Below are 24400 nucleotides of genomic sequence, written 5' to 3'. Positions count from 1 at the left end.
GTGTTTGTGAAATGACATCACCTCCATTGGCAACACCTTCCTGGTGCCTTCTGAAAGGAAAGCAGCCTGACTCAGGGTTAAAAAAGGGAGTCTCTCATTTCCCAGAACTCAGTTTCCACTCCATGAGGTCATCACAGTCCCAGGGTGGGAGGTGCAGGCAGTGGCTCTGAGCATGTCCCGTGTCTCCAGGTGAGCTGCTCCACTTGCTCCTGCCCCATGTTCCTCTGCCAGAGGTTCCCTGGGTCTTGCTGTGAATTGTCCCAGCAGGGACCAGCTCCAGCCCTCCCTTCCACTCTGATTCCAGTGGGACTGATGGAGTTTGGGCCATTTAAAGCTCCCTTGTCCCCAGGTGCTGCCCATGGCAAGTTGCAGGGAGGGCTGGAGGTCTCTTGGGCCACCCATTCCCAGATGTCTTTTGGGAGCCCCCTTGCCCCTCCAGAGGCCCAGGTCATGCTGGGGCCCTGTCCCGGTGCCTGGAGCCCGTCTGGGCTGTGCCAGGCAGGCTGTGCTCTGTGTATGGACACAGCAGCACTGGCTGCTCTCCTGCAGTGTACCCCTCTCCAATTTCAGATGGCCCTGCAAGGGTTGCTCCCATCCCTGCAGGAGCTGGGACACACAGAGAAGGGTGGCAGCTAGGGCTGCTACTGCCCCTCTGTCACAGAGATGCTGCTTTGGCACCTGGGCTGGGCTGTGCAGAGATGCCTTCCCCACCAGCCCAGGGGTACAGAGGGGCTCAAGGCTGATGTCTGCAGCACCAGCCTTAGGAAGCTGCACCTCTCTCCCAGTGTATCCACATGGCCAGGCCAGCAGGGCACTCCTCTGCTCTTGGGTTTGGGAAAGGACCCACTGGCAGAATACCCAACCCACCAGCCACAGCAACAAAAATAAACCCAGAGGTGAGATTTTCATCTTTGCCAGGCTGTACTCCAGTGTGGGAAAGAGTGCTGGCCTGAGACTTGAGGAGTCTCCATCTCATGCCAGAGACCTCGATTCTCACACCAGGCAGGGAATGGATGTCAGGGTCCCCTCAAGCTGTGTCAGCAGGGCGAGGCTCCAGCAGGATTTCTCCATGGGGGGTGCTCCCAGAAGGAATTCTGCGTGGCCACAGGCTGGCGTGCCAGCACGGCACACTGCCTGGGTGCCAGGGCAAATGCCCCAACAAGATTTGTTCCAGGACTTGGTGGCCCTGGGCACAGCAGGTGACTCCTCTGCACCAGGCATGAGCGCTGGGAAGGCACACGGGGTGGTCCTGGCTGCCAGACCATCCCCTCACCCCAGCACCCCACCAGGACAGCACAGCCAGTGCCACTGTTCAGTGTTGTGGCACTCCTGTGTCCCCACACACCCCAGGGAAGCTGCCTTACCTTGGAGCAGAGCTGGGACACGTTGACCACTGGTTCGTCTCCAAATCAGCAGCAAAACGCTGGCAAAGCCACTTGCAGGTGAGGCGATGTGGCACACAGGGGATGTCCCCCTGTCTTGGGCACCACACCCCAGTGACAGGGCTGGTGTTAGTTGGGACTCACGGTCCAGGCAGCCCCACTGGGGCTGGGCAGCAGGAAAGGGCTCCGTGCCTGTGCAGCGTCGTGGCAAGGCTGAGGGATGTCATCATCTGTTTGATCTTCTTTGGGTCTGATGAGCCCCTTCCTTAATTTATTAATTATCTGGTGGTTGGGAGCTGTGGGAGTGTCCAAAGGCACCATGGGTCCCCAGGGCCACTCTGTGAGTGTCCCCTCCTGACTCAGAGGCTTCGCTGCCTGTCCTGCTCCTCTCCTGTCCCTCACCTGCTGCAGCTCCAGTTCCTCAGTGCTGTAGCAGACACTGACCCCAGACAGCTCTCACCCCATAGCCCCCACCCAGCCCCACAGCAGTGCCCCTGTGGCTGCTGCTGACACACCTCCTGTGGCAGCAGGTGATGGAACACCCGTGGCCTCTGCACTCGGGGTGACTGGGGGCATGTGGCACAACCACAGCAAGAGGGGCATGAGCTCACACAGGAATGAGCTGGAGATGACAAGGACCAGGCAGCTGCCACCTCCCAGGTGACATGTCGTTGGCTCAGGGGAGCCAGTGAGAGGCTCCAAGTGGAATAACTTGAGCACCTGGGGCAGGTTACACCAAGCCCTGGGAGATTGCATCCCAGCATGAAACAGGAGCTGAAGATCACCTGTGAGGCAGGTCCATCTCAGGGTGCGCAATAATCACAGAATCTCCTGAGCTGGAAGGGACCCACAGGGATCATCCAGTCCAACCCCTAGCCCTGCACAGACACCCCAACAATCCCACCCTGTGCATCCCCGTCACACTGGCACTTCACACACTGGTCTGCACTTCCACAGGGAATACTGGATTCCTCCTGTTCTCTGGGGACTCTGAGGGCAGTGTTGCACCCCAAAGGGGTCAGTGAGACCCCTCTTCAGAACCAGCATCAGCCATGCACACTCCTCCCCACGTCTCCCATTTCCATATTTAGGAAATAGAGTGAAACACAAAGAAGAAAATTCATATTCCTGTTCAAAAATACACATATCAGTGATCTCAACATACCTTACAAAACCCTGTCAGCACACTGAAGGTATGAAGTGCTCAGGAAGGAAAGGGGACAGATGGAAATCCATGAGCTAGCTGCTGGGAAGGGCAGGGAAGCAGGAATCTGGGCTGTACCAGGAGATCTACAGCAACCCTCCACCCTCCAGGCAGCAGTTTTAGGTACAACTGCTTTCTAGGCAAGAAGAATTTTATAAATAAACCAAATCCTTCAACACATTTTTATTCTAAAATAAAGTAACTGTCACGCCCAGCGGCGCTCGCGGCACAGGACAATGCAGGAGCTGAGGGAGCACAAACAGGGATGTGCAGCTTTTGGAGAAACGTGATGCTCTGCAACACTGCCGCGAGCCGGGGCACTGCCCCTGTCCCAGCCTGTCACCTGCCCCTCCGCACGGGAACGGCGACGGGAGCGGCCCCAGGAGCGCCCCCGGGTGCGCCGGGCATGTCCCCCTGGGCCGGGGCTCAGTTCACGCGGCAGGCCCGGATCATGAGCAGCTGGAGCAGGATGAAGACGGGCGACATGATGAGCCCGTACCAGAGCTCCCGCGTGTGCTCCACCAGCTTCTGGCACAGCAGCATCTCGAACACGAACTTGAGGCTGAGGATGGTGAGGATCCAGAAGAGCCGCAGCACTGCCAGGCGCTTCTCGCCGTCCTGGAACAGCCGCACGGACACGATGGTGGTGAAGTAGGTGCTGAGCCCGTCGGCGGCGAAGAAGGGCACGAACACGATCCACCAGGAGAGCGCGGCGGCCGCGCCGTCCACCTTGAGCACAAGCAGCACGGAGAAGGCGAGCAGGGCCAGCCCGTGCAGGAAGATCTCGAAGGTGGCGAAGCCGAGCCACTGCACGAGCTCGCGCAGGGAGAACAGCATCGTCCGGGGTTACGGCACCGCCACCGGCCCGGCCCGGTCCAGCACCGACACCGGAACAAGTCCCCAACCCGGCCCCGGCGCCGGCGCCGGCCCGGCCCCAGCACCGACACCAACCCCAGCCCCTGACCCGGCACCGGCACCAGGCCCGGCCCGGCCCGGCCCGGCGGCGCGGGGCGATGGCGTCACGGGGAGAGGCGACACGAAGTGACGTCATCAGGCGGGGTGGGGGTTGGTGCTCGGGGAGTCCTGGCACCTCAGCCGGAATGATTACGTCAGCGGGAGCTGTCGCACAGTGGTGACGTCAGTGGCGGGATGGGGCCGGTACGTGGTGAGTTCCGCAGAGCGGCCGAGCCCTGCCGGGCCTGGCCCCTGGACTAGGCCTGTGCACCTTCAGAGGAGAATCCCCGGGGACCCCCTGCCAAGGCCTAAAGGGGCTCCAGGAGAGCTTCAGGGGACAAGGCATAGAGGGACAGGACACAGGGAATGGCTTGCACTGCCAGAGGGCAGGGCTGGATGGGATATTGGGCAGGAACTGTTCCCTGGCAGGGTGGGCAGGCCCTGGCACAGGGTGCCCAGAGCAGCTGTGGCTGCCCCTGGATCCCTGGCAGTGCCCAAGGCCAGCTTGGACGTTGGGGCTGGGAGCAGCCTTGGACAGTGGAAGGTGTCCCTGCCCATGACTGGGATGGAATGGGATGGGCTTTAAGATTCCTTCTAACAGAAACCATGCTGAGATTCTGCGATTTTATTTATTATTATTATTATTATTATTATTATTATTATTATTATTATTATTAAATTTATTATTATTTAATTTATTATTATTCTATGGGCACATAGTGATAGCAGCTGTTTGCAGCTCAGAAAGCTCCCAGAGCTAGATTCCATCCAGGCTGGGCCCTTGCTCTGTCAGAGCCTGGCTGAGAGCTCCGTGTGTGGTCACACCTTTGTCTGTCCCTGATCCTCTAGGCTCTGCTCTAGCCCCCTCAGGTGAGGGAGGATTCCCAGGGCACACAGGAAGGTCTCACCCAGAACTGGAGAACAGCCGATCCCAGGGCTGCACTCACCCTGTGCTGATGAGGGCAGTTCAGTGGGGCAGGATGTGGATTTTAGTCCCTCTCCTGTGCTGGCCGTGGGGACAAGGAGCACAGTAGTGTCCCTGCTTATCCTGTTGGTGAGACATGGGATCACTCGCTCAGTGCTGCACAGGGGTGTGAGGAGAGCCTGGGAGCCTTGAATCCCACTGCTGAATCCCAGCTGTTCACCATCCCTGTGCTGGCTGGCTGCTGTGTCAGCCCCTGGGGGCGGTCAGTGCTGCTCCAGGGCAGGGGCCCAGGGCAGCCCCAGCTCTGCCTCCCCTCCTCTCACTTCCCTCCGATGACTTCCCTGCTGTTGTGTTGCAGATGGCAGAACGGAGACTTCTTGTGCTTTTTGGCAGCCAGACTGGGACAGCTCAGGACACAGCAGAGAGGATCGGGAGAGAAGCCAAGCGCCGGCACTTGCGGTGCCGAGTGGAGGCCCTGGACAGCTGTGACGTGGTGAGTGGGACACAGGGGCTGTTCCAGGCACTGCTGCTCCTACTCCATCCCCAGCAGCCCCACGGGTAGGGACACCTCCCACGGGACCATGGAATCATGGAACAAGCTGAGTTGGAAGCAACCCATCAGGATCATCAAGTCAACTCCCGGCCCTGCCCAGGACACCACAACAATCCCACCCTGTCCCTGAGAGTGTTGTACAAACACTGTTGAACTCAGACAGGCTTGGTGCTGGTTGCTCCAAGCGCAGTCCAACCTGGCCTTGGACACTTCCAGGGATGGGGCACCCACAGCTTCTCTGGACAACCTGTGCCAGAACCTCATCACCCTCACAGGGAAGAATTTCTTCGTAAAATCTGACCTAAACTTGCCCTCCAGCTTATGGACATTCTTCCTCATCTGGTCGCTCCATCCCTTGTCCAGATTTTCTCTCCAGCTCTCCTGAAGCCCCTTTAGGCACTGGAAGGGGCTCTGAGGTCTCCCTGGAGCCTTCTCTTCCCAGGCTGAATACCCCCAGCTGTCCCAGCCTGGCTCCAGAGCAGTGTGGAGGCTGCTGACCTGACTGTGCCTTGTTTATATACACAGGCCAACCTCATCCATGAGCCTTTGGTGGTGTTTGTGTGTGCAACCACTGGCCAGGGAGACCCACCTGACAACATGAAGGTAGGACGTGCTCCTGTCCTGTTACTTTTATGTTCCTGCTGCAGAGCTTTCTCTCCTGAAGCAGCTCTAGCAGGGGTTATTTTTGCTGGGGGAGCTTTGCAGCAGCCTCAGTCACATCCCAGGGAACATGAGCAGGGGGCTGCTGAGGTGATTGCAGGGGGCACTTCTGCAAAAAGTCATGCTCCCCACTCTGCTGGGATTCAGGAGGCCCCAGTGGGTAGGTGAGCAGGAATGCAGGGACAAGCAGGCAGGAAGGTGCCATGGCAGCAAAAGGACTGGCTGGCTGTGTCCCTTGTAGATGTTCTGGCGGTTCCTGTTCCGGAAGAACCTCCCTGCTGGCTCCCTGTGCCAGCTGGACTACGCTGTGCTGGGCCTCGGGGACTCCTCCTACCCCAAGTAAGCAGCTCTGCAGCTCCTGGGCAGCTGCTCCTCACAGCTCTGACTGCAGTAGAGAGTAGAGTGGCTGGAGAACAAAGGGGGTAAGGGGGTACAGAGTCTGACTCTGGAGCAGCAGCTCAGACAAAATGTAACTTCCACCAGCCTTAAAAATCCTTGCCCTACTTCCCTCCTAACCCCCAGGAATTAGGTTTCTGCCTTAACCTCCCAACCAAGGATGCTTTGCTGCAGTGGGTCAGACATCCTGTGTCCGTCTTTTATCACAGCTATGGGCCAAGGCAACACGGGACATCAAACAGAGGTGGCAGTCAGCCCTGTTGGTCCCAGGTGTCTCCCAGAAGATTGTTCCTGTGTGCCTCAAAGAGCTATAGTGGGAGAGATGGGTGTGCCTGAGCTCTGTGGGGCAGTGAGGGGCTGGAGGGAAAGAAATGTTTTATGGCCCAGGGCACGAGCTGCCCTGAAGGGAAGCTGGACCTGCCCTTGTCCGATCTCGGGGCTGGGCACAGCCTGTGAGGGCCAGCAAGTGGCACCCAGCTGGTTCTGTGAACTGGCACAGGCTGGGGCACAGGCTGGGCAGGGCATGGGCCAGGTCACAGTGCTGGCTCTGCCTGTGTGCTGCTCTGGTGGCCCTGGCAGTGTGTGCTGGTGCTGTGGCAGTGCCTGCTATGCTGCTGGAGCAGCCCTGCCCTGTGTTATTCTCTGCTCAGGTTTAATTTCGTTGCAAAGAAGCTGCACAAACGGCTGCTCCAGCTAGGGGGCAACCCGCTGCTGCCAGTGGCCTTGGGAGATGACCAGCATGACCTGGGGTAAGAGCCCACAGGAGAGGTGGCAGGGGGGTCTTCGGGTGCCCTGCAGCTCCATCCTGGGGCTGGTGGCAGGGCTGTGTGCTGCCCCCACCACGGGGCTGCTGCTGCAGCTCTGTGGTGCTGATCTCTGCTCATAACCCTCCTGTGCCAGGACCTGCTTCTCTAGGGTGTCCCATGGCCCCCAGAACGTGGCCATGACCCCAGGCTCAGCCCCAGCCCTGTTCAGAACAGGGCATGGCTATGTCACACAGCCCTGTACCTGCAGGCATTGCAGCAGCCTCAGCTGTGCTTACCTGGCATGGGGCAAAGGCTGTGGAGGGCTCAAGGACTCAGTGACCACATAGCTGCTGCTCAGGGGCTGGAGATCCTCTTCAGGTGTCAGTGGTTGGGCCCTGGAGAGTGAGTGAGTGAGTGAGTGAGTGAGTGAGTGAGTGAGTGAATGAGTGGCTGAGATATGTTTCTTCCCAGACCTGAAGTTGGAAGGGAATGGCCTGGGGTGACTGTGAGGATGGTTGTTGGGCACACGCAGGGGTAGCAGGACTTGACTCTGAAGGGATGATGTTGCTGCAGCCTCAATTTCCCACTTGCAGGCCAGATGCAGTGGTTGATCCCTGGCTCATGGCCTTATGGGACAAGATCCTTGCCTTGTATCCTCTCCCTCCTGGCCTTGAGATCATCAGTCCTGACGTGCGGTGAGTGCAGAGGATGAGCAGGGACTGCTGGGGCGAAAGGCTCTGCTTCCTTGGCTGTTCTCCTGAGTGGAGACGTGCTCTGCTTGGAACAGGAACTCTCCCCACACAGCTTCTGGTGACAGGTGGCCCATCTCTCTCTAGATGGGTGTCCCTTTGTCCCCTGGGGGGGTGTGACAACTGCCCCAGCCAGGTTCTGCCCATCTTACTGTCCTGATGTGCCTCTGGCCCTGGCAGAATGTGTGTGCCCCACCAGCGTCCCCCCTGCCTGCTCTGGAGCCTTTGGGATCTCCTCTTGGCAGTATCCATTGCATTCCCACTACCACAGATCAGCTCCAGGGGAATGGGGATAATGGCTGGTGGATACAGCGGGACACTCCAGGCCTCTCCCTGCCTCTGGCCTTGCAGCAGCAGAGGAGCTGTGGCATGGAGGTAACCCTGCTGCATTGCTCTCCTCCCCACAGCCTGCCGCCCAAATACACCCTGCACTACCTGCCCGAGGACTCCCCCCACCGTGACAGTGACCTGCTGCAGCTGGCAGCCCCCCAGGCTGCTCCCTGCGAGCTGCATCCCTTCCCTGCCCGCGTGGTGTCCAACCAGAGGGTCACGGCACAATCCCATTTTCAGGATGTCCGGCTCATCGAGTTTGACATCGCGGGCTCAGGGATCACGTGAGCATTTTCCTGACTCCCACAAGCTCTGTCGTGTGGGACCAGGTGTCCTGGAGCATGCCCTCCTCTTCTGCTGCCCTTTCTCACTGATATCTGAGGCTGCAGTCTTGTGGTCATGGTCCCTGCTGCGAGTGGGGCATCCTGCCCATGGACCAGCTCCCTTTGCCTGTCAGAGCAGTTGGTGGCACTGGGAATTTGCCTCCCCTAGTGTGGGTGCTGGTCAGGGTGGTGATGCTGTGCCTGTGGCTCTGCCCCGTGGCTGTGCTTGGCAGCTCCCCCTGCATCCCCAGGTTCAGTGCGGGGGACGTGGTGATGATCCAGCCCCAGAACTGCCCTGAAGATGTGCAGCAGTTCTGCCAGCTCCTGCGCCTGGAGCCACACAGACACTTTGTGCTGGAGCCCACGGAGCCTGGTAGGTCCTGCCTGCTTCTCCTTCCCCTTCCTGCTGAGACAGGGCATCCCCTAAGCTCTGGCCCAGCCTGGAGCTCTCCTCTTCCTTTGCTGCAGACCTGGTTGGGAAGGACACCTGCCTGTCCTTCCCTCCAGTTCTCTGTGCAGGGATGCTGTGCGGGGTCAGTGTGACTGGAGGAATCCAGCAGTGCCAGACTCCACCTGGGCCTTGTGCCTTGGCAGCTCCAGCACAGAGTGGGGAGGATCCTGCAGCCTTGTCAACCCCAGGCCCAAACTGGGAATCCCGTGATGTCCTGCATGGGGTGTGCAGGTCTCCCCACTCTGCCTGTACCCCAGGGACCTCCTCAGGGGCTTCTGCAGCCACAAAGCAGCACAAGCAACCCGAGGAACTCCTTGGAGACCCTTCAGAGTTCTTGGTGCCTGCGTGGAACTGGGAGAGTTTTTCTCCTGCCCCCTGAGTGCCCATTCCACCTCCAACTTCCCTATGTCTGTCCATGCTGGAATTTTTGCCGGGCAAGCAAACCCAGGAGAAATTCAGGCTGCTTCTTGCGCCCTTGGGAGAGATGTGGGAGACAGGACAGGCCTAACACATGACACTGCTGGTTATTTCCACTGCATTGTGTGCAGGGAGGGCAGGAGCCATGTGGATAAGGCATTATCCCAAAGGACCTGCCAAAAGTAACGGGTGGTTCAACACCGCTGACTTCCTCTGTTGCAAACTTGTGGGGTTGAAAAGCAAACTGGGGAGAGCAGGAGGGAGTGGAGGTCCATGGTGGGAGCAGGGACGGGTGGAATTGGCTCCAGTAGCACATGGATGCAGCGTGGGTGGTGCTGCAGGCAGCAGGGCTGTCCTGCTCTGGGGACAGCAGGTGTGCAGGTACAGGCCCTGAGCTGTCCCCTCTTCCTTGCCTTGCAGGCACACCCCTCCCCCCTCTCCTGCCACAGCCCTGCACCATCCAGTACCTGGTCACACACTACCTGGACATCTCCTGTGTGCCACGGCGCTCCTTCTTCGAGCTCCTGGCCTACTTCTCCACGAATGAGCTGGAGCGGGAGAAGCTGCAGGAGTTCAGCTCAGCACAGGGCCAGGAGGAGCTGTACAGCTACTGCAACCGGCCCCGCAGGACCACGCTGGAGGTGGGGCTGGGAGCAGGGCGCACCTGCTCCGGGAGGGCTGTGCTGGGGCTGAAAGCTCCCAGGGCACAATCAGCCATCATTTCTTGGCTGAGGAGTTTAATCTACTTCACTCACTTTCTGAAGTGTCCATGGATTTCCACTGGCAGTTAAGACCAGCTCCAGATCCTTGTGGGCTCTTGTGTGGGCTCTGTGCTGCTCGTGGAGGGGTGCAGAGGGCAATGGAACAGGGTGGTTGGTGCTCAGAGGTGCCCCATGTGCTGCCTTTGGCAGAGGGCAGCGTGGCACAGCTGTGTGGGACAGCCTCTGGCACCCTAAGGGCAGGCAGGATGCCTTCTGGGGTCACCAGGCCTCACCCTCTTGGTTTTGCAGGCCCTGTGGGATTTCCCTCACACCACATGTGCCATCCCAGCCGATTACCTGCTGGACCTCATCCCTCGCATCAGACCCCGCGCCTTCTCTATCGCCTCCTCCATGCTGGTAAGAGCTCAGCCCTTCTGACCTCATTTCAGACTCTGAACAGAGGGTCTGGCAGGGCCTGTGCTGACTGTTGGTGCAGATATCTCCGGGAGCCTCCACAGCCCAGCCAAATCCCTGCTCTCTGCTGAGCCTGCAGCAGCCTGATGTGCTGGATGCAAACTTCAGGGCTAGGCCAGCCTTTGGATTAGGAGACTTGCTCTCCTGTGGCCCTGCAAGTGCCAGGACTGTCCCAGTACACCTCAGAGGTCTGGTGTCGCTGTCCCTGGGAGCAGTGGGATGTGGTGCCACCGGAGTGTCCTGGGAGTTGGGCAAAGGGGAGTGCTGCTCCCTGCTCCTGCCGGGAGGTGGCAGTGGGACCAGCCTGGCTGCCTGCAGACTCAGCCCATGTATGGCTGGATTTGTCCTCCGTGGCAGCCTCTTGGGTTGGATAGTCACCATCACTGTTGCCAGCTGTGCAGAGCATTCCTGTAGCAGTGGTTCTCCAGGAAAACCCCCTTCTCTGTTAGAAAGCTTTTGAGCAACGGTGTGCTCCATTGTAAGTGGCTGTGCCAGACAAGGACGGGTGTTGCATGCAGCCTGGTGGGAGCTGGGCACAGGCTTTGTCCCTGGAGGAGGTGCTGGGCTCTCTGTGAGGAGCTGTGCTGAGTGTGTGCTCGTGACTCTGTGTGACACAGGCCCATCCCGAGCGGATACAGATCCTCGTGGCTGTGGTGCGGTACAAGACACGGCTCAGCAAACCCCGCCGTGGGCTCTGCTCCACCTGGTTGGCTTCTCTCAACCCAGAGCAGGGTAAGTGCTTGGACGCTGGGAGAAGCCTGAGTGCTTCCCACAGCACCCATGCTCATCCCTCGAGCCATTGATGGAGCTGTGTGGGTACTGACCATGTGCAGGAGCTGCCTGGCTGGAGCACCAGTTCCATGGGAAGCACACTAGCTTGGCAGGGTGGTCCTGCTGTCCTTCCTCACTGCCCCCATCCTCATCAGAGCACGGTGTGCCTCTCCAGCTTACCCTGAACTCCCGGGTTTCTCCCAGCTGCTCAACCCTGCTATCCCACTGTGGGCTGCTCCTGGTGTCCTGGAGCTGGTAGCACTCTGACTGCTGGGCACCTCCAGTCCCATAGCCACAGCTCTGGGAAGGGTGTTCCCTTCGTTCACAGAATCACAGAAAAAGCTGAGTTGGAAGGGACCCATAAGAATCATTAAGTCCAACCCCCGGTCCTGCACAGACACCCCAACAATCCTACCCTGTGCATCCCTGAGAGCCTTGTCTAAATGCTCCTGGAGCTCTGGCAGCGCCTCGGGGCCTCCCTTACATCCAGCCAGGTTGGAATCTCCAGCTTGCCTCTACCGCTGTCTTCCCTGGCACAGGCTATGTGAGGAGAGGGATGTCCCACAGCCCTTGTGCTGGGGGGCTCTTGCCTTCCTCTGGGCTTCACTCAGGTTCTTGCAGAGGCAGTGCTGAGACAGCTGAAATGCTTTTCACACGCACACAGTGGGTGATGAGCAAGGTCTGTCTGTATCTTTGGAGCACCGTGGAAGAGCTGGGTGCCAACTCACCCTCTGCAGGCAGGCACAGGGCCCTGGTGGTGGGGTCATGCTTGTCAGTCTCTCTGTTTCACAGGTGATGTCCGGGTGCCTCTTTGGGTGAAGAAAGGAGGAATGAAGTTCCCAGCTGACCCTACCACCCCTGTGATCATGATTGGCCCTGGTACAGGGGTGGCACCTTTCCGAGCAGCGATACAGGAGCGGGTGGCACTGGGACATAGAGGTGAGGGATGGTCCTGGGAGGCACTCAGGATGCCTCTTGCACGGACAGGTCTGTGTCAGCACGTGGAAGGATGGACTGGGGGCTCCTGAGGGTTCCACCAGGTCAGACTTTGCTGTGTTGAGCTGAAGCAGGCTGAGCTCAGTTATTCACAGGCTGTGCTGCAGGGCAGCTCCTTGGGTTGGGTCAGGCTCTGCAGAGGCTCTTTCTTGGCTTTCTGACAGTGAACATGGGTTACTGAGCTCAGCTGCTGCTGCAGCTTGTCCCATCCTCATTCCCTTGACTCAGGGAACATGAACTTTGTCCAGGCAGCCCTGGGGGATACTTTCTCCCCTCCTCCTTTTTCAGCAGACGGGGGCCTCTGGTTGCCACAGGTCACTTGACTTCATGCTCACATGGCTCATGGCTCTGCAGGCCAGGGCTGCCAGTCAGGTGGCACCAGCAGTGCCCAGCACCCGGTGCTGCCAGCACATCCCTGGTGCTCTCCTCCTGCAGGGAACTGCCTCTTCTTCGGCTGCCGACACAAATCCAAAGACTTCTACTGCCAGACAGAGTGGGAAGAGCTGGTGGCAAAGGGCCTCCTGACACTCTTCACAGCCTTCTCCAGGGACCAGGTTAGTGCCCAGAGGAGGAGGGTTAGTACAAGAGTATCTCAGGCATCACTGATGGGACTCTGCTAGTGTATCTGTCCCCTGTACCTGTTGGCATGACCTATGAAGGATCTGGTGAGGTGGCACAGTGGGCACCTGAGCTCCCACACACCCCTCAGTGCTAGTCGAAATCCCCTCCTGCCCTGCAGGGACGTGTCTAGCTAAGTTGAGCTGGAAAGGTTGCTGGGACAAGGCTGGAGAGCAGCAGAGCAGATAAGGCATTAACCAGCCTTGTTTGGCTGGACCACGTGAGTGATAAAAGGCTCCCAGGCCTCTCGGAGGGTCACCAGGCAGTAACTTCTTGGTTAAGTACCACCCTCCTCATGGTGTCCCTCTGAGCCCTGGCTGAAGCTGAGGAGCTTGGCCTGTGTTCCAGTTCTCTCTGAGTCCCAGATATATAGAGGAAAGCTCCCCATGGGTATGAGCATGCCCACAACTCAGCCCCTCACTTTGCTTCCTGCTTTCCCAGGCAGTGTCTCTGGTGGGCAGCCCTCATCTCCCCTTGGGGCTGCAGTGCTGCCAGAGAGGCTTCCTGAGCTGGGGATCTATTCACTGCCTTCTGTTTCACTGTCCCTTGATGGCACTGAAAGCTCAGCCTGGCTTTGGAACAGAGATGTGACAAAAAGGGAATGGGGATCTCTCAGTAGCTCAGCTGCACCAGCCTCAGCCCTTTCTCCTGGCTGTGTGCATATGTTGACATGAATTCAGCATCTTTTATCCACTCACTTGTAAGGCAGGAGCTGGGTGCTTCTGTGAAGGCTTTCCAAGTCTGTGATGAACAGGAGCAGCACTGCAGAGGGTTGTTGAATGACCAGTGAAGGGGCACCTGCTGCTCTCTGGATCTGGAGAGCAGCCAGAGCCACCTTCTGCTCTTGCTCACTGTGGAGGGATGGGACTTCCACTGGAGTGTCCCCTCTCTCTTGCTCTACTGGCCAAAGCAGTTTGTCACCAGAGCACTCTGCCCCCAAGGCAGAGTGGGAGCACAGCCAAGTGGGATGAGCCACACTGGGCTATTGTGCCTTTGAGTTCAGGAGATAGCACAGCCTTTAACTCATCAAAAAGTTTGTTGTCAAAGACCCAGGTGAGGGCTGGGATGCTCCATAGCTGAGACGGGTTTTGCTCTTCTCTCTGAAGTGAGAGACCCCCTGTCCCAGCACATCCACCCATAGTGCAGACTGGTCTGATCTGAACGTGGATGCCCTGAGACATCATGACCTCAGTTTGTCACTGGGGTGCTCTGGTTTCTAGGTCCTTAGATGATCCCCTCAGAGCCCAGCCTGGCTGGCAGGGCTTCTGGCAGCACTGAGCTCATTACTGCTAATGAAGGTGAGGCTGGCTGTGCTGGTGCTGGTGAGGGCACTGCCCGGCCAGAGCTGCGCCCAGGCTGAGCTGGCACTCCAGGGCCATCAGCCAGTGGAGCTGTGGGACCCACAGTGACCAGGTCCTGTGACAGCCTGGGCTGGAGCTGCTCAGGGCTGTTCCCTCACACATCTGCAGCCTGCAGGACCTGAGCCACAGCGAGAGCTGTCCTGCCTTTGGAGAGGGGAGCGTGGGAAGGAGGCTGTGCCCATGGCTCAGCTCACCACTGTGCAAAACCGGGCATGGCCTTCATCACAGTGCCACCTCTGTCACGGGAGCCCTCTGGGCAAGCAGTGAGTTCAGGCACGTTGGCAATGGTGTTCTCTTGGGCAGGAGCCAGGGCTGTAGGCAGTTGCTTGGATGCTTGAAGTCTTGTGGATTAACCCTTTAAGAACTCTCCTTTACTGGGCTGTACGGTGCCCAAAGCCAGTCCTCATCCAGTCCCTAAGCACAGTGGAGGGGCAGAGACTGGGACTGAGGCTGTCCCTCCAAGCTTTCTGCTCTTCCAGCCTGTTTCAGGTCCCCAGAAGTCAAGGGTGTAGGGAAGGGTCTCTGTCCTGTAGCAGACTTGGCACAGAGGGGCCACAGAGCCTTCTCTGTCCGTGCTGGGAGAAGAGAGAAGAGGGCAGGAGGGAAACCCTCACAGGGCCTCCCCAGGTCATGGCCCTGACCAGTGGACACACAAAGGATTTGAGGGGCTGCTTGGGGCCCAGTGTTCCCCACTGAAGCTCCTGCTGCTGCATGCATCTCCCACAGCTCATCTCAGTGCAGACATCAGGTGTGGGACTCCTCCACACTGGTCTTTGATCCAACCGCTTCTCCCCGTTCCTCCAATTCCAGGGGTCTGTGCTGCCTTGAGCTCCTCCAAACAGTCCCTGAGAACAGTCCTGAGAGCAGGAGCTGGGACTGCTCCAAAGCTGGTGGGCTCAGTGCGTTGTTTCCCTGCAGGAGGAGAAGGTTTATGTCCAGCACCGCATCCAGGAGAATGGGAGGCTGGTGTGGGAGCTGCTGAGCAGTGGGAAAGCTCATGTCTACCTGGCTGGGTGAGTGAGAGGCCTCTGTGCAGGGCTTGGGGGGAGCAGGGCCGCACATTTCTGCTTCTTCACCCACCTGGGGGCATTTCCTCTGCTCAGCCCTCTGTTGCAGAGGGGCAGCCCATTCCTCCTCTCTGTATGTCCTGCTCCAGGAGCCCAGGGATGAGAGGGCCGTTTGTCACCTACCCCATGCTCCCATTAGGAGGGGCACAGCTGGGGTAAAGTTTCTCCAGCCAATGCCCTGCCCAGCCTCTGACCCACAGCACATCCACACACAGGAGAGGTCTGGCCCCTGCACAGCCCTCTCCTCCAACAGTGCTTGATGAAACTGGAGAAAAGGCTTGTGTGGCACCTCTGGCCACTTGTGTGGGCAGGATGCCCAGTGGTGCCGGGGCTCAGGAGCAGCTTTGTGAGCCTTGGCGTATTCTGTCAGGCTCTTTGCAGTCAAAGCTGCCTCCCAGGGCAGGGACGAGCCCTGTTGCACCACAGCCAGTCTTCTTGTGCAGCACAGTCCCTCTCCAGGTGCTTGTTTGGGCTGGTTGCACATCTGGAGCTGCTGGCCAGAAGGTGGGGTCTTGGGCTTTGGGCTCAGGGCGTCGGCAGCTCTGCTCTGAGCTCCGTGGCCGTGTCCTGGGCAGAGCCCTTGACCTGCCTGCCCTGCAGGGAGAGGCTGCTCCCCGCTGCCCAGGGCAAGGCTTGGGAAATGCTCTGGGCTCCTGGAGCTGGGCAGAGCCCGCCCATGGCGTTTGTCGTGCACCTCGTGACCTGGGGAGGGCAGGCCTGGGCCCGGCTGTCCACACAAGCGGCGATTGCAGGAGTTTCTTTCCTGCCTGTCCTTCAGGAGAGCAGGAACTCCTCTGGCGCCTTGCAGGGCGAGACTGGCCCCGCTGCATTCCTGGGAGAAGGAGATCTGTGTTTAACTTCCTGGGCAGTGGAGGCCAGGCCACCCCACTCTGTCCTTCACTGCTGCAGCATGGGGCTTCCTGGAGCCTCACCCCAAACGGGGCATTCCTGCCCTTGGGTCTGGGGTTTGGAGCACTTGGGACTTGGAATTGTGCCTTCGTCCACAGCCCAAATGCTGAGACTACTGAGCTGTTGGGTCACAGCTTTATTCTCTCCATTCTCTTTCCTACTTTTTGGTGCTGATGGAGATTACCAAAAAGGATCAGTGTACTGGAAAGAGCAGGGTTTGCACAGCTGTCCCTATGGCAGATTTTGTGTGGCCACGAGGATGGTATTTTGGACATGAGGCTTGCTCTGAGACTTCTCTTGTTGGTGGCTTTGTCTCTGGTGTGGGGTGTCCCTGAGCCCCCATCAGGCAGGTGGGATCCGAGAGCCTCGTCCTCCCTGTACAAGTGACACTGTGCTGATTGCAGAGGACACTGTTCCTCCTTTCATGAACAGCCCAAACCCTGTAGAAAGGCTCCCAAGATCGCCATGCCCCTCCCTGTCCCACAGACTGAGCTGTCAGTGGGGAGCCAGGCAGGGAAGTGCAGGTGGGTGATCCTCTTTTCCCCCCAAGTTCACAGTTTCAGCCAGACTGGGAGAAAGCTGGGGGAAATGAGTCCTGAGCTGTGCGACCCTGAGCAGCAGCCCTGGGCCATGGGACACTTGTCCCTGCCTTCCCTTCCCAGGCCAGACAGGCTCTGGGGAGCCAGGGCTGCATCTGCTCTATCATCGTTCCTACCTTGTTTCACTCAGGGGCAAAAGGGTTGAAAATGTCTCTTTTTTTGAAAAAAAAATAGCTATTTGACATGTTTTCCATCACGAAGCCCAGCTCCATTATCTTGTACTTGCATATCAGTGCCTGACACAGAAACAATGCAGACTATTCCAAAAAAAGAAGACCTCCTTTCTGGGTATTTTGGGATGTTAATCAGCTTCAAACACAAGTCAGAATTCTGCCTTGTTCTTGGGAAACAGCAAGGACGTTGCCAGCTGCTCGTGCCAATTGGAGCAGGCTGGGAAATTTTTATTAGATTTTTTTTGTTGCACAGGCAGTTCATCAAGTGAAATTCTCTCCAGGAAAAAAAGTCTGAATTTCTTATTTTCCCTAAGAAATAATTGTGCTTGAAAACACAGAGTTCTCTTTGGGTGTTTTCTACACAGGGGCTCGATGTTTTCTCCAGCATTTCTCTGATTTTGAAGTTTGAACTGGCATTGGTTCCAAATGTCACCATCAAACCAATTATTCTGGATTTCTTGAGAGCAGGCAGCAGCAGGATGGCAGCAGCTGCTCCTGCCCAGCTGAGGATCAGACATGTTTGACATTGAGTGATTCCAGAGATGGAAGGACAGGTTCCTGTCCTTCTGCTGATAAATTCTAACCCGTGCTCCTGACCTGTGATGCTCCTTCCCTGGGGTCTGGGGCCCCTGGTCATGTTTTTGCCTGCACATGCCCGTGCCAAGGAGCCCTGTGGATAACGGCCCTGCTCTCCCTGGAGAGGGAGTGGTAGGAGCTGCCTCTCAAGCCTGTCATGTACCCTGTGCCAGGCAGCCTGTGGCAGGACGAGGCAGGTTCCCACTGCCCTTTTGGGCTTGGCCACAGGGACTGCTGATTCCTGATCCCGAGCACTGGGGCTGCTGCTCTGCCCCCCGTGTTCCTGCTCGCCCTCCATCGTGTCCTGCTCTCTCCCCAGGAATGCCAAGGAGATGCCAGCAGCGGTGGCCAAGGCCCTGCAGTTGGTGTTGCAGCTGGAGGGTGGCCTGTCCCCCTCAGAAGCAGAGGAGCATTTAACAGCCCTGGAACGGTCCCAGCGCTTCCAGTCTGAAACCTGGTCGTGAGCCTGGCTCCCTGCCTCCCCCTCCCCACAGACTGCCTCAGTAAAGGAGCTAGCAAAGGGATCTGCCTCTGGTGTCTGTCTTGGGCTGGGATTATCCCAGCCAGGATGGGGCTGGGTTTACCCAACCATCTCCCCCTAACAGCAGCAGGGCCATGGCAGTGGGGGAACCCTTTCTCCTGGAGGGTTTGGCTCCCGTGCCCACACTCCATCAGAGCAGGGGCCGGAGGTCTCTTGGAGGTGCTGCTGGTTTGCTTCAGTGGGGACTGATCTGCCCCATGTGCCCCAGCCCCGGGGGTTCCTGTGTGGGGTGGGTGGCACCCAGGGCATTGCGAGAGCTGTGGCAGTGGCCGCTGTTTGTGTCAGGGCCAGAGGAAGGGGAAGTGTTGCATAGGAGTCTCTCCACCCCGGCATTACTCAGCAGCGCGTTGCAGGAAGAGGCTGCCTGGACAGACCTGTTCCCCCTGCCTCCAGTGACCAAGGCCGGCAGGGACAGGCACAGGAGGAAGCCTTGATGCCTCTGTCTGCTGCTAGTTCATCATCCTGAGCCTGCTGAGGTCTGAGCTCCGAGTTCCTGCTGAGTTACATGCTTCCCTGAGTGCATGCTCAGCTGCATCTCTCCTCCACCCCATCCTGGGCGCTGCTTCCAGTCCTGTCCCTGCAGCCTCGAGGCTGTGCACCCTCCTGGCCCTGCCCGTGTCCCAGTGGGACCAGTGCCACCATCTTCCTCCCCCAGTTCAGCACACTGGGTGCCACTGTGTAAATAGCAATTAGGACCCAGGGCATGAGTCAGCAGGGACATTCCCTGGGAGCAGGCTGGGACAGGAAGGGACAGCAGTGCCATGCCACACCTGTGACCCAGCCACCCTCCCACGGCCGAGTCATGGGGTCCTGCAGGGGCAAGCAGTGCCTGGGGCATTGCTCAAGCTGTGGCATCACAGTGAGGGGGAGCAGGGATTTGGGGACTCCCCACCCCACTGCTTTGCTCTGAGCAGCTCTTGCATTCACAGACCCTGGCTGGGCTGGGTGTCCTTGTAGGCCAGGGCCAGTGGGGCCAGTGCAGAGCTGCTGCATGGCAGTCATCGCCCTGGTGCCAACATCCAGTCATCTGGGGTACTGTCGAGGCAGGAAATCTGGAAGGAAACTTGGAAGGAAACCTGGAAGGAAACTTCCAGGCCCTGCAAGCTGCTTGTGGGATATGACAAGGAGAGGTGGTCCAGCACAGGAACCAACCTGGGGGACAGGGAGTTGGACTGGGGGAGCACAGGGCCTGTTCTGGGAACTGTCCTGTGGTAGTGCAGGGTCCATTCTGGGGAGCTGTACTGGGGTCTGAGCTGGGGGACTGAACTGGAGGAGCATGAAGCCATGTTGGGAGGCTGTACTGGTGGAGCACAGGGCCATACAGCCATGCCCCAGGGACAGTGGTGGGGGCAGCACTGGCCACAGGGGTGACTCCACTTGTGCTGGGCAAGGAGAAGAGGCGGCCGTGGGCCCAGCTCCTCCCCAGCTCTGGCGGGAGCTGATTGGCGCAGGCATGGCTGCCTGCCCCGGGCTCCCTGCATTTGAGCCGCTTCCAGAAGCTGACAAACCAGCCTGGTTACAGCCAGGCTCGGCCCCAGCCCTGCCTGGCCCACGGCAGGAGGCAGCTGCCTGCGTGGGTGCCCGCCTGGCCTGCGCCCTTCTGGCACAGCGGGCAGTGTGCAGCTCGCTGCCCTCTCCTCTGGACCGTGGCGGGTCAGTACTGCGGTGGTGCTGGGGAGGAGGAAGGGGAGGAAGAGGAGGAAAAGGAGGAGGAGGAGGAGGAAAAGGCTGTTGGATGCTCACGGTGCTGCCCCTCTTGGGGTGGCCTCTCGGTGAGGGTGATGGGGTTGCACCCGGCGTCAGAGGCTCCTGACCCACTGGTCTGGGAGGGCGCCCCAACCCGCACCGGAGGGATGTTGGGACTCTGTACGGGCACTGCTGCCTTCAAACCCTTCAGGCAGCCTTGCTGAAGAAGCCTCCTGCCCTGGAGCAGCACCCGCGTCCAACACCCAGCCCCGAGGGGCCCCGGTGGGCGGGGAGCGAGCGTGGTGACTGCTCTTTCCACCCTGATGGAGCTGGCGGCGGGCGAGGAGGCAGAGCCTGGCCCGCCGCCGCTGCAGGCGGCCGGTGGGGAAGGCTGTGCCGGGCAACGGGACGAGAGCGAGCCTGTGGGGTCGGGGGACCCCGGGGAGCCGTCCCGACGCTGTGGAGAGGCGTCTGCTGCTGCCTCGGGGTGCTGGGAGCTGCCACCGGTGGAGGATGCCAGGGAGCCGCTCCTGCCCGGGCATGAGGAGCCGCCTGCCCACGGTGCCTCCCTGCCTGCGGGGCAGGACCCTCCCGCTGCCGACACCACCGGCCTCGTCCTGCCTGGCGGGGAGAACCCATCGCCCGAAAGCGTCTCCAGCTCCATCCTGAGCCTCTTCGGCGAGGCAGAGGAGGCATCGAGCGATGGGGCGGCGGTGGCGGCGGAGCCGTGCCCCGTGCTGGCAGGCAGCGAGGACGAGTGCCCCATCTGCACGGAGCCCTACGACGAGCAGCGGCACAAGCCGGCTGTGCTGAACTGCAACCACGGGCTGTGCCGCGCCTGCCTTCGGGCCATCATGGCCACGGCCACCGGCGCCGAGCTCGGCCGCGTGCGCTGCCCCATCTGCCGCCAGAAGACTCCCATGCTGGAGTGGGAGATCTGCAAGCTGCAAGAGGAGCTGCTCCTGCTGCACGCCCAGCCCAGCTTCCCCGGCGCCCTGGCCACCTCCCGGCCCCCTGCCCTGCCGCCCCGGCGCCCGGGCCTGGCCGGCGCCCTCGAGCATCGCTTCCAGGTGCGCTTCCACACCAGCCGCATGTTCGGGTGCCTGCCCTGCGTGCGGTACCCGCCGTGCCTGATCCGTGCTCTGGCCCGGCTGGAGCGGCGCTGCCGCTGCTGCTACCTCGTGCTGCTGGCCCTCCTGCTGGCGGCAGAGATGCTCAGTCTGCTCTTCATCTTCCTCCCCATCGTCCTCATGGTGATGCTCTTCCTCATCCTCGACAAATAGCCCTGGCTTTGTGCCCTCATGCTGAGCGTGTGTGCGGAGAGGAGCCCAGCTCCGGCTCTGCCCTCGACTGTGGTGCCAGCTGGGAGCATACCTGTGACCCTGGTGCCTGGGACACCTGTCACTGCCAGTGAGCCCAGAGCGGGTGAGGCAGCAGAGGAGCAGGAGCAGGCAGCAGAGGGAGGCGACCCTGGAGCTGGGCATTACCTGCACCGGGACACCAGGTGACACATGATTGCCACAGCCAAGGGGCAGATGGAGTGGGAGCCCTTCCTGTGCTGGGGCACATCCCCGGCCTGGGGGCTGGGGACCAGAGAGGCTCTGCGGGCAGAGCAGGGCTTTGCCATGGGCTGTGCCACCTGCACCCAGGACAGATGGGCTAGGATCCCCCAGCATGGACTGAAAATACAACTTGTGTTTCTACCACAGCTGTGTCTTGCTGAGTTCAGCGCCTGGCCTGGGCATGTCAGCACATCATTGTGCACAGCAGTGGCACAAGGAGGGGATGGGGATGGGCGCAGCCAGTGGTCCCCAGCCTCCCTACAAGGTGTGTGTGCTCCACCATGGCACCTCTCAGCCCCTGGCGAGCCGTGCCAGCCCGTGCTCAGACTGTGCCTTTCAGGGAGATAAGTGAGCAAACATGGCTCTGTCCCCGCCATACACGGGTGGAGGAGTCTGTGGTGAGTGGCACTGGGGCTGTGCCCACATGGGACCTGCCATGGAGCTGAAGTGTCCCAGGGCTGAGCAGGATCTGGACTCTGTTTTCGATTGCCAGCCTTGCATGGGGGCCACACGCCAGCCAGGTGATGTGTGGGTCACAGTGTGGCTGCTCTGCACCCTTGTTCCTCTACCCTCCTTGGGGAAATCTGTACTCCAAGGGGACAGGGATGAGGATCCTCCCAGGCTTTCAGCCACCTTTGGGCTGGTGGTGGGTGGCAGGGAGTTGTCAGACTCTCACAGTCCTCCCAGGATTCCATTTCAGGGGTGCTGACACCCACCTCCACCAGCTGGAATGTGCAGCAGTCTGTTTGTCACTGCTGGCGTCCTCTGGGTGTCCTTCCAAGGCTCTGTTCTGACTCCATGCCAATTCACCCCCCGTGCTGTCACCCCTTTCAGTTCCCCTCAGCCCAACCCTGCTGAGGGGCTGGTGACACTGCTGTGCTCTGTCCTCCTCCCTGGCTGTGCTGGGCTTGTGCAACCATCCCCATGTCCTGGCTTTCCCTTATCCCCAGGAAACACCCCCTGGGCACCTCCCCAAGGCTTTGTCTGTGGGGGACAGACCGCAGGGTGCCAGCTCCCCCACTCCCTTCCCCTTCCTCCTGCCCAGAAGCTGGGGGGGTGGGAAGCCAGTGAGCACTGCTGTGCCCGCACAGCCCCACAGAAAACCCGTGTCCTTGTGTCCAGGAGGGCAGAGATTGGGGCTGTGGGCTTTGCTAGGACGCTGGTACCACTCAGCATTGCCATGGGCTGCTCTGGCCAAGTGCTGAGGCACAGGGTAGGAGCAGGGCACCCAAAACAGGTCAGGTCAGCAGGCAGAAGCAGGTGGGTCCCCAGTCCTGGTGTAACCAAGGAATATTTATTTATACCAAGTGGAGCAGCTCCATCAGGAGAAGCACCAGTACAGCCCTGAGTGGGGCGTTTTTGGCTCCATGGAGCCTGTGGGGAGGGAGGGGGGAGTTCCGACACCTGAGGGGGGCCCTGTCACCATGTGGGAGTCTCATGCCCCTGCTCTACATTGCGTAGGGGTGTTTGGGTGAACCAGAGCTGCCCCCACGGGACACCCTCAGCACTCCCGTGCTCCTTGAGCCGCTGGGTGCTGAAAGCTGAAAGGCATTTCCATCCCCCTGAGAAGGGTGTCCCTGGGGGCTGTGGTGTGGGATGGACCCTGTGGGAGATGTGGAGCTGGGCTGCAATGTCCAGTCCCAGAGGTGGATTATATTTAGCACCCTAAGATAATGGTGAGCAGGGCTGCGGGCTGACAGGGCTGATGCAGGGCTCCTGCTGCGGGCATAGCTTCTAGCACAGCCCCCATACCCACCCGACCTCCCCCCTTGAAGCCTCGTCCCCTCTCCCAAGCCCCTGACACCCCATTGCACCACCCCAAATGCTTCATCGCATCCCCCAGCTGCTGGCGCCAGGTGATTTGGTGTCCCCAGAGCAGAGACTTGGCTGTCCCCATCCCTGCAGGGACCTGCCCATTGTCTCCTGGCTTCTCCCACTCAGCCCGGCGTGTCCCACCTGGGTCCTGCTCTACCCAGAGGCATCCCCATCCCAACTGCACCACAACCAGCAGCACCTTCCCTTCTCCCCTCACCCCCACTCTGGGGACATGTCTCCACCCCGTGTCCGTCGGGAGCGTGACCAGAGGGCCAGCAGCCATGGGGAGGGAACATGGAGCTGGGCAGAGAACAGGAGCTGGGTTTGACCCCAAGAAAGCTCCTGGGCTCAGCAGTCCCTTCCTAGCCGCGGGGCCAGCGCTGCCCTGGGGACCTGTCACAGTCTCTCGGGCTCCGTGCCACCACCCATTATCCTGTCACCGCGGGCTTGCGCCGTTGTGAAAGCGGGCGCTGGCACGTCGCAAGCGGCTTCCTCTCCGCTGAAACCGCCGTTTGGGTATGTGACCACCCCGGGGCGAGCTTTGAGGCTGTGTGTCCCCAGGGAGGGCACAGTCCTGGTGCTCAGCCACCTCCCTGCAGCCGAGCACGGCGCTCCCCTATCGCCCAGCGCAGTCTCGCCTGCCGCGGCAGGATCCTCCCGCTGTTTGCATCCGCGGGGAGCTGGTCCTGTTGTGCAACCTTTGGGGCAGGATGCGGGTGGTGGGGCCACCACATGGGGACCAACTGCCCAGCGCTGCCACCGTCCCCTGCGGAGCAGAGCAGCACTAGCCCTGAGCCCCAGGCACCAAGCGGCCGGGCTGCAGGGGCTGCTTTTCACAGAATCACAGAATGCCCTGGGTTTGAAAGAACCCGTCAGGATCATCCCGTCTAACTCCTGTGTTGGGGTGCACAGACACCCCAACACCTCACCCTGTGCCTGAGAGCGTTGTCCAAATGCTTCTTAACTCTGAGGAGAATGACTGGCTAACACCATGCCCTGAACCCACGCTAAAGGCTGAGCCCAAACCAGCCCGATCCTGGTGGCGCTTCCCACCTAAAATGAGGACATGTGGGAAAAGGGTTATCCCCAGGAGCAATTTAACTGCCCACGTCCCCTCTCCTATCACGGCCCAAACTGGACACTGGGTGAGCCCAGAGCTTCATCCCAGCCTGGGACAGATGTTACAATGAGAAGATTTTACAACCAGCTCACCTGGGAACATCAGGGAGCATCTCTGCTCTCGTGTGGCCAAACCTACTCCTGCAGCAATATCCTGACCATACTTAAGCAGCTTGTAGGACTTGGAGATTTTTAGAAACTTAGCGTGGGGGCACAAAGCTCAGAATGGCCATGGGAGCATTTCAGGGGATGTGAAAGACTTTTAATTCACCTGCATCTGTGACACAAGGGCTGGCACCACCCCACGTTCCTGTCCTCTGCAGCAAACCTGGCCCCTCTTCC

At 59.7% G+C, this 24400-nt stretch overlaps 3 protein-coding genes across 6 annotated transcripts; 2 read left to right on the top strand and 1 right to left on the bottom strand.

Moving 5' to 3' along the window:
* Nucleotides 1–2754: 2754 nt before the first annotated feature.
* Nucleotides 2755–3595, bottom strand: TMEM203 (transmembrane protein 203). Its single transcript, XM_014881090.2, has one exon. It carries the CDS (start codon nt 3421–3423, stop codon nt 3013–3015), a length of 411 nt encoding a protein of 136 aa, XP_014736576.1. The 5' UTR covers nt 3424–3595; the 3' UTR covers nt 2755–3012.
* Nucleotides 3596–3618: 23 nt separating this feature from the next.
* Nucleotides 3619–17857, top strand: NDOR1 (NADPH dependent diflavin oxidoreductase 1). Of its 4 annotated transcripts, none has more exons than XM_088177386.1 (15): nt 3619–3744; nt 4824–4958; nt 5544–5621; nt 5920–6017; nt 6725–6823; nt 7414–7515; nt 7977–8183; nt 8474–8595; nt 9511–9731; nt 10101–10208; nt 10883–10997; nt 11829–11975; nt 12468–12586; nt 14930–15024; nt 17655–17857. In XM_088177386.1, the coding sequence occupies exons 1-15, from the start codon at nt 3736–3738 to the stop codon at nt 17797–17799; spliced, it is 1800 nt and encodes a 599-aa protein (XP_088033512.1). In that variant the 5' UTR covers nt 3619–3735; the 3' UTR covers nt 17800–17857. The 4 variants fall into 4 exon arrangements, with proteins under 4 accessions (XP_088033512.1, XP_088033515.1, XP_014736575.1 ...); XM_088177389.1 differs by lacking the exon at nt 17655–17857 and adding an exon at nt 15857–16075; XM_014881089.2 differs by having other exon boundaries at nt 3620–3751.
* Nucleotides 17858–19741: 1884 nt separating this feature from the next.
* Nucleotides 19742–20996, top strand: LOC148221454 (ring finger protein-like). Its single transcript, XM_088177390.1, has one exon. It carries the CDS (start codon nt 19886–19888, stop codon nt 20843–20845), a length of 960 nt encoding a protein of 319 aa, XP_088033516.1. The 5' UTR covers nt 19742–19885; the 3' UTR covers nt 20846–20996.
* Nucleotides 20997–24400: the final 3404 nt, after the last annotated feature.

This window comes from Sturnus vulgaris, chromosome 22 (genome assembly GCF_052056855.1).
Source record: "Sturnus vulgaris isolate bStuVul1 chromosome 22, bStuVul1.hap1, whole genome shotgun sequence".
NCBI classification, from domain to species: Eukaryota; Metazoa; Chordata; class Aves; order Passeriformes; family Sturnidae; genus Sturnus; species Sturnus vulgaris.
This window is presented reverse-complemented; position numbering and strand designations above follow the sequence as displayed.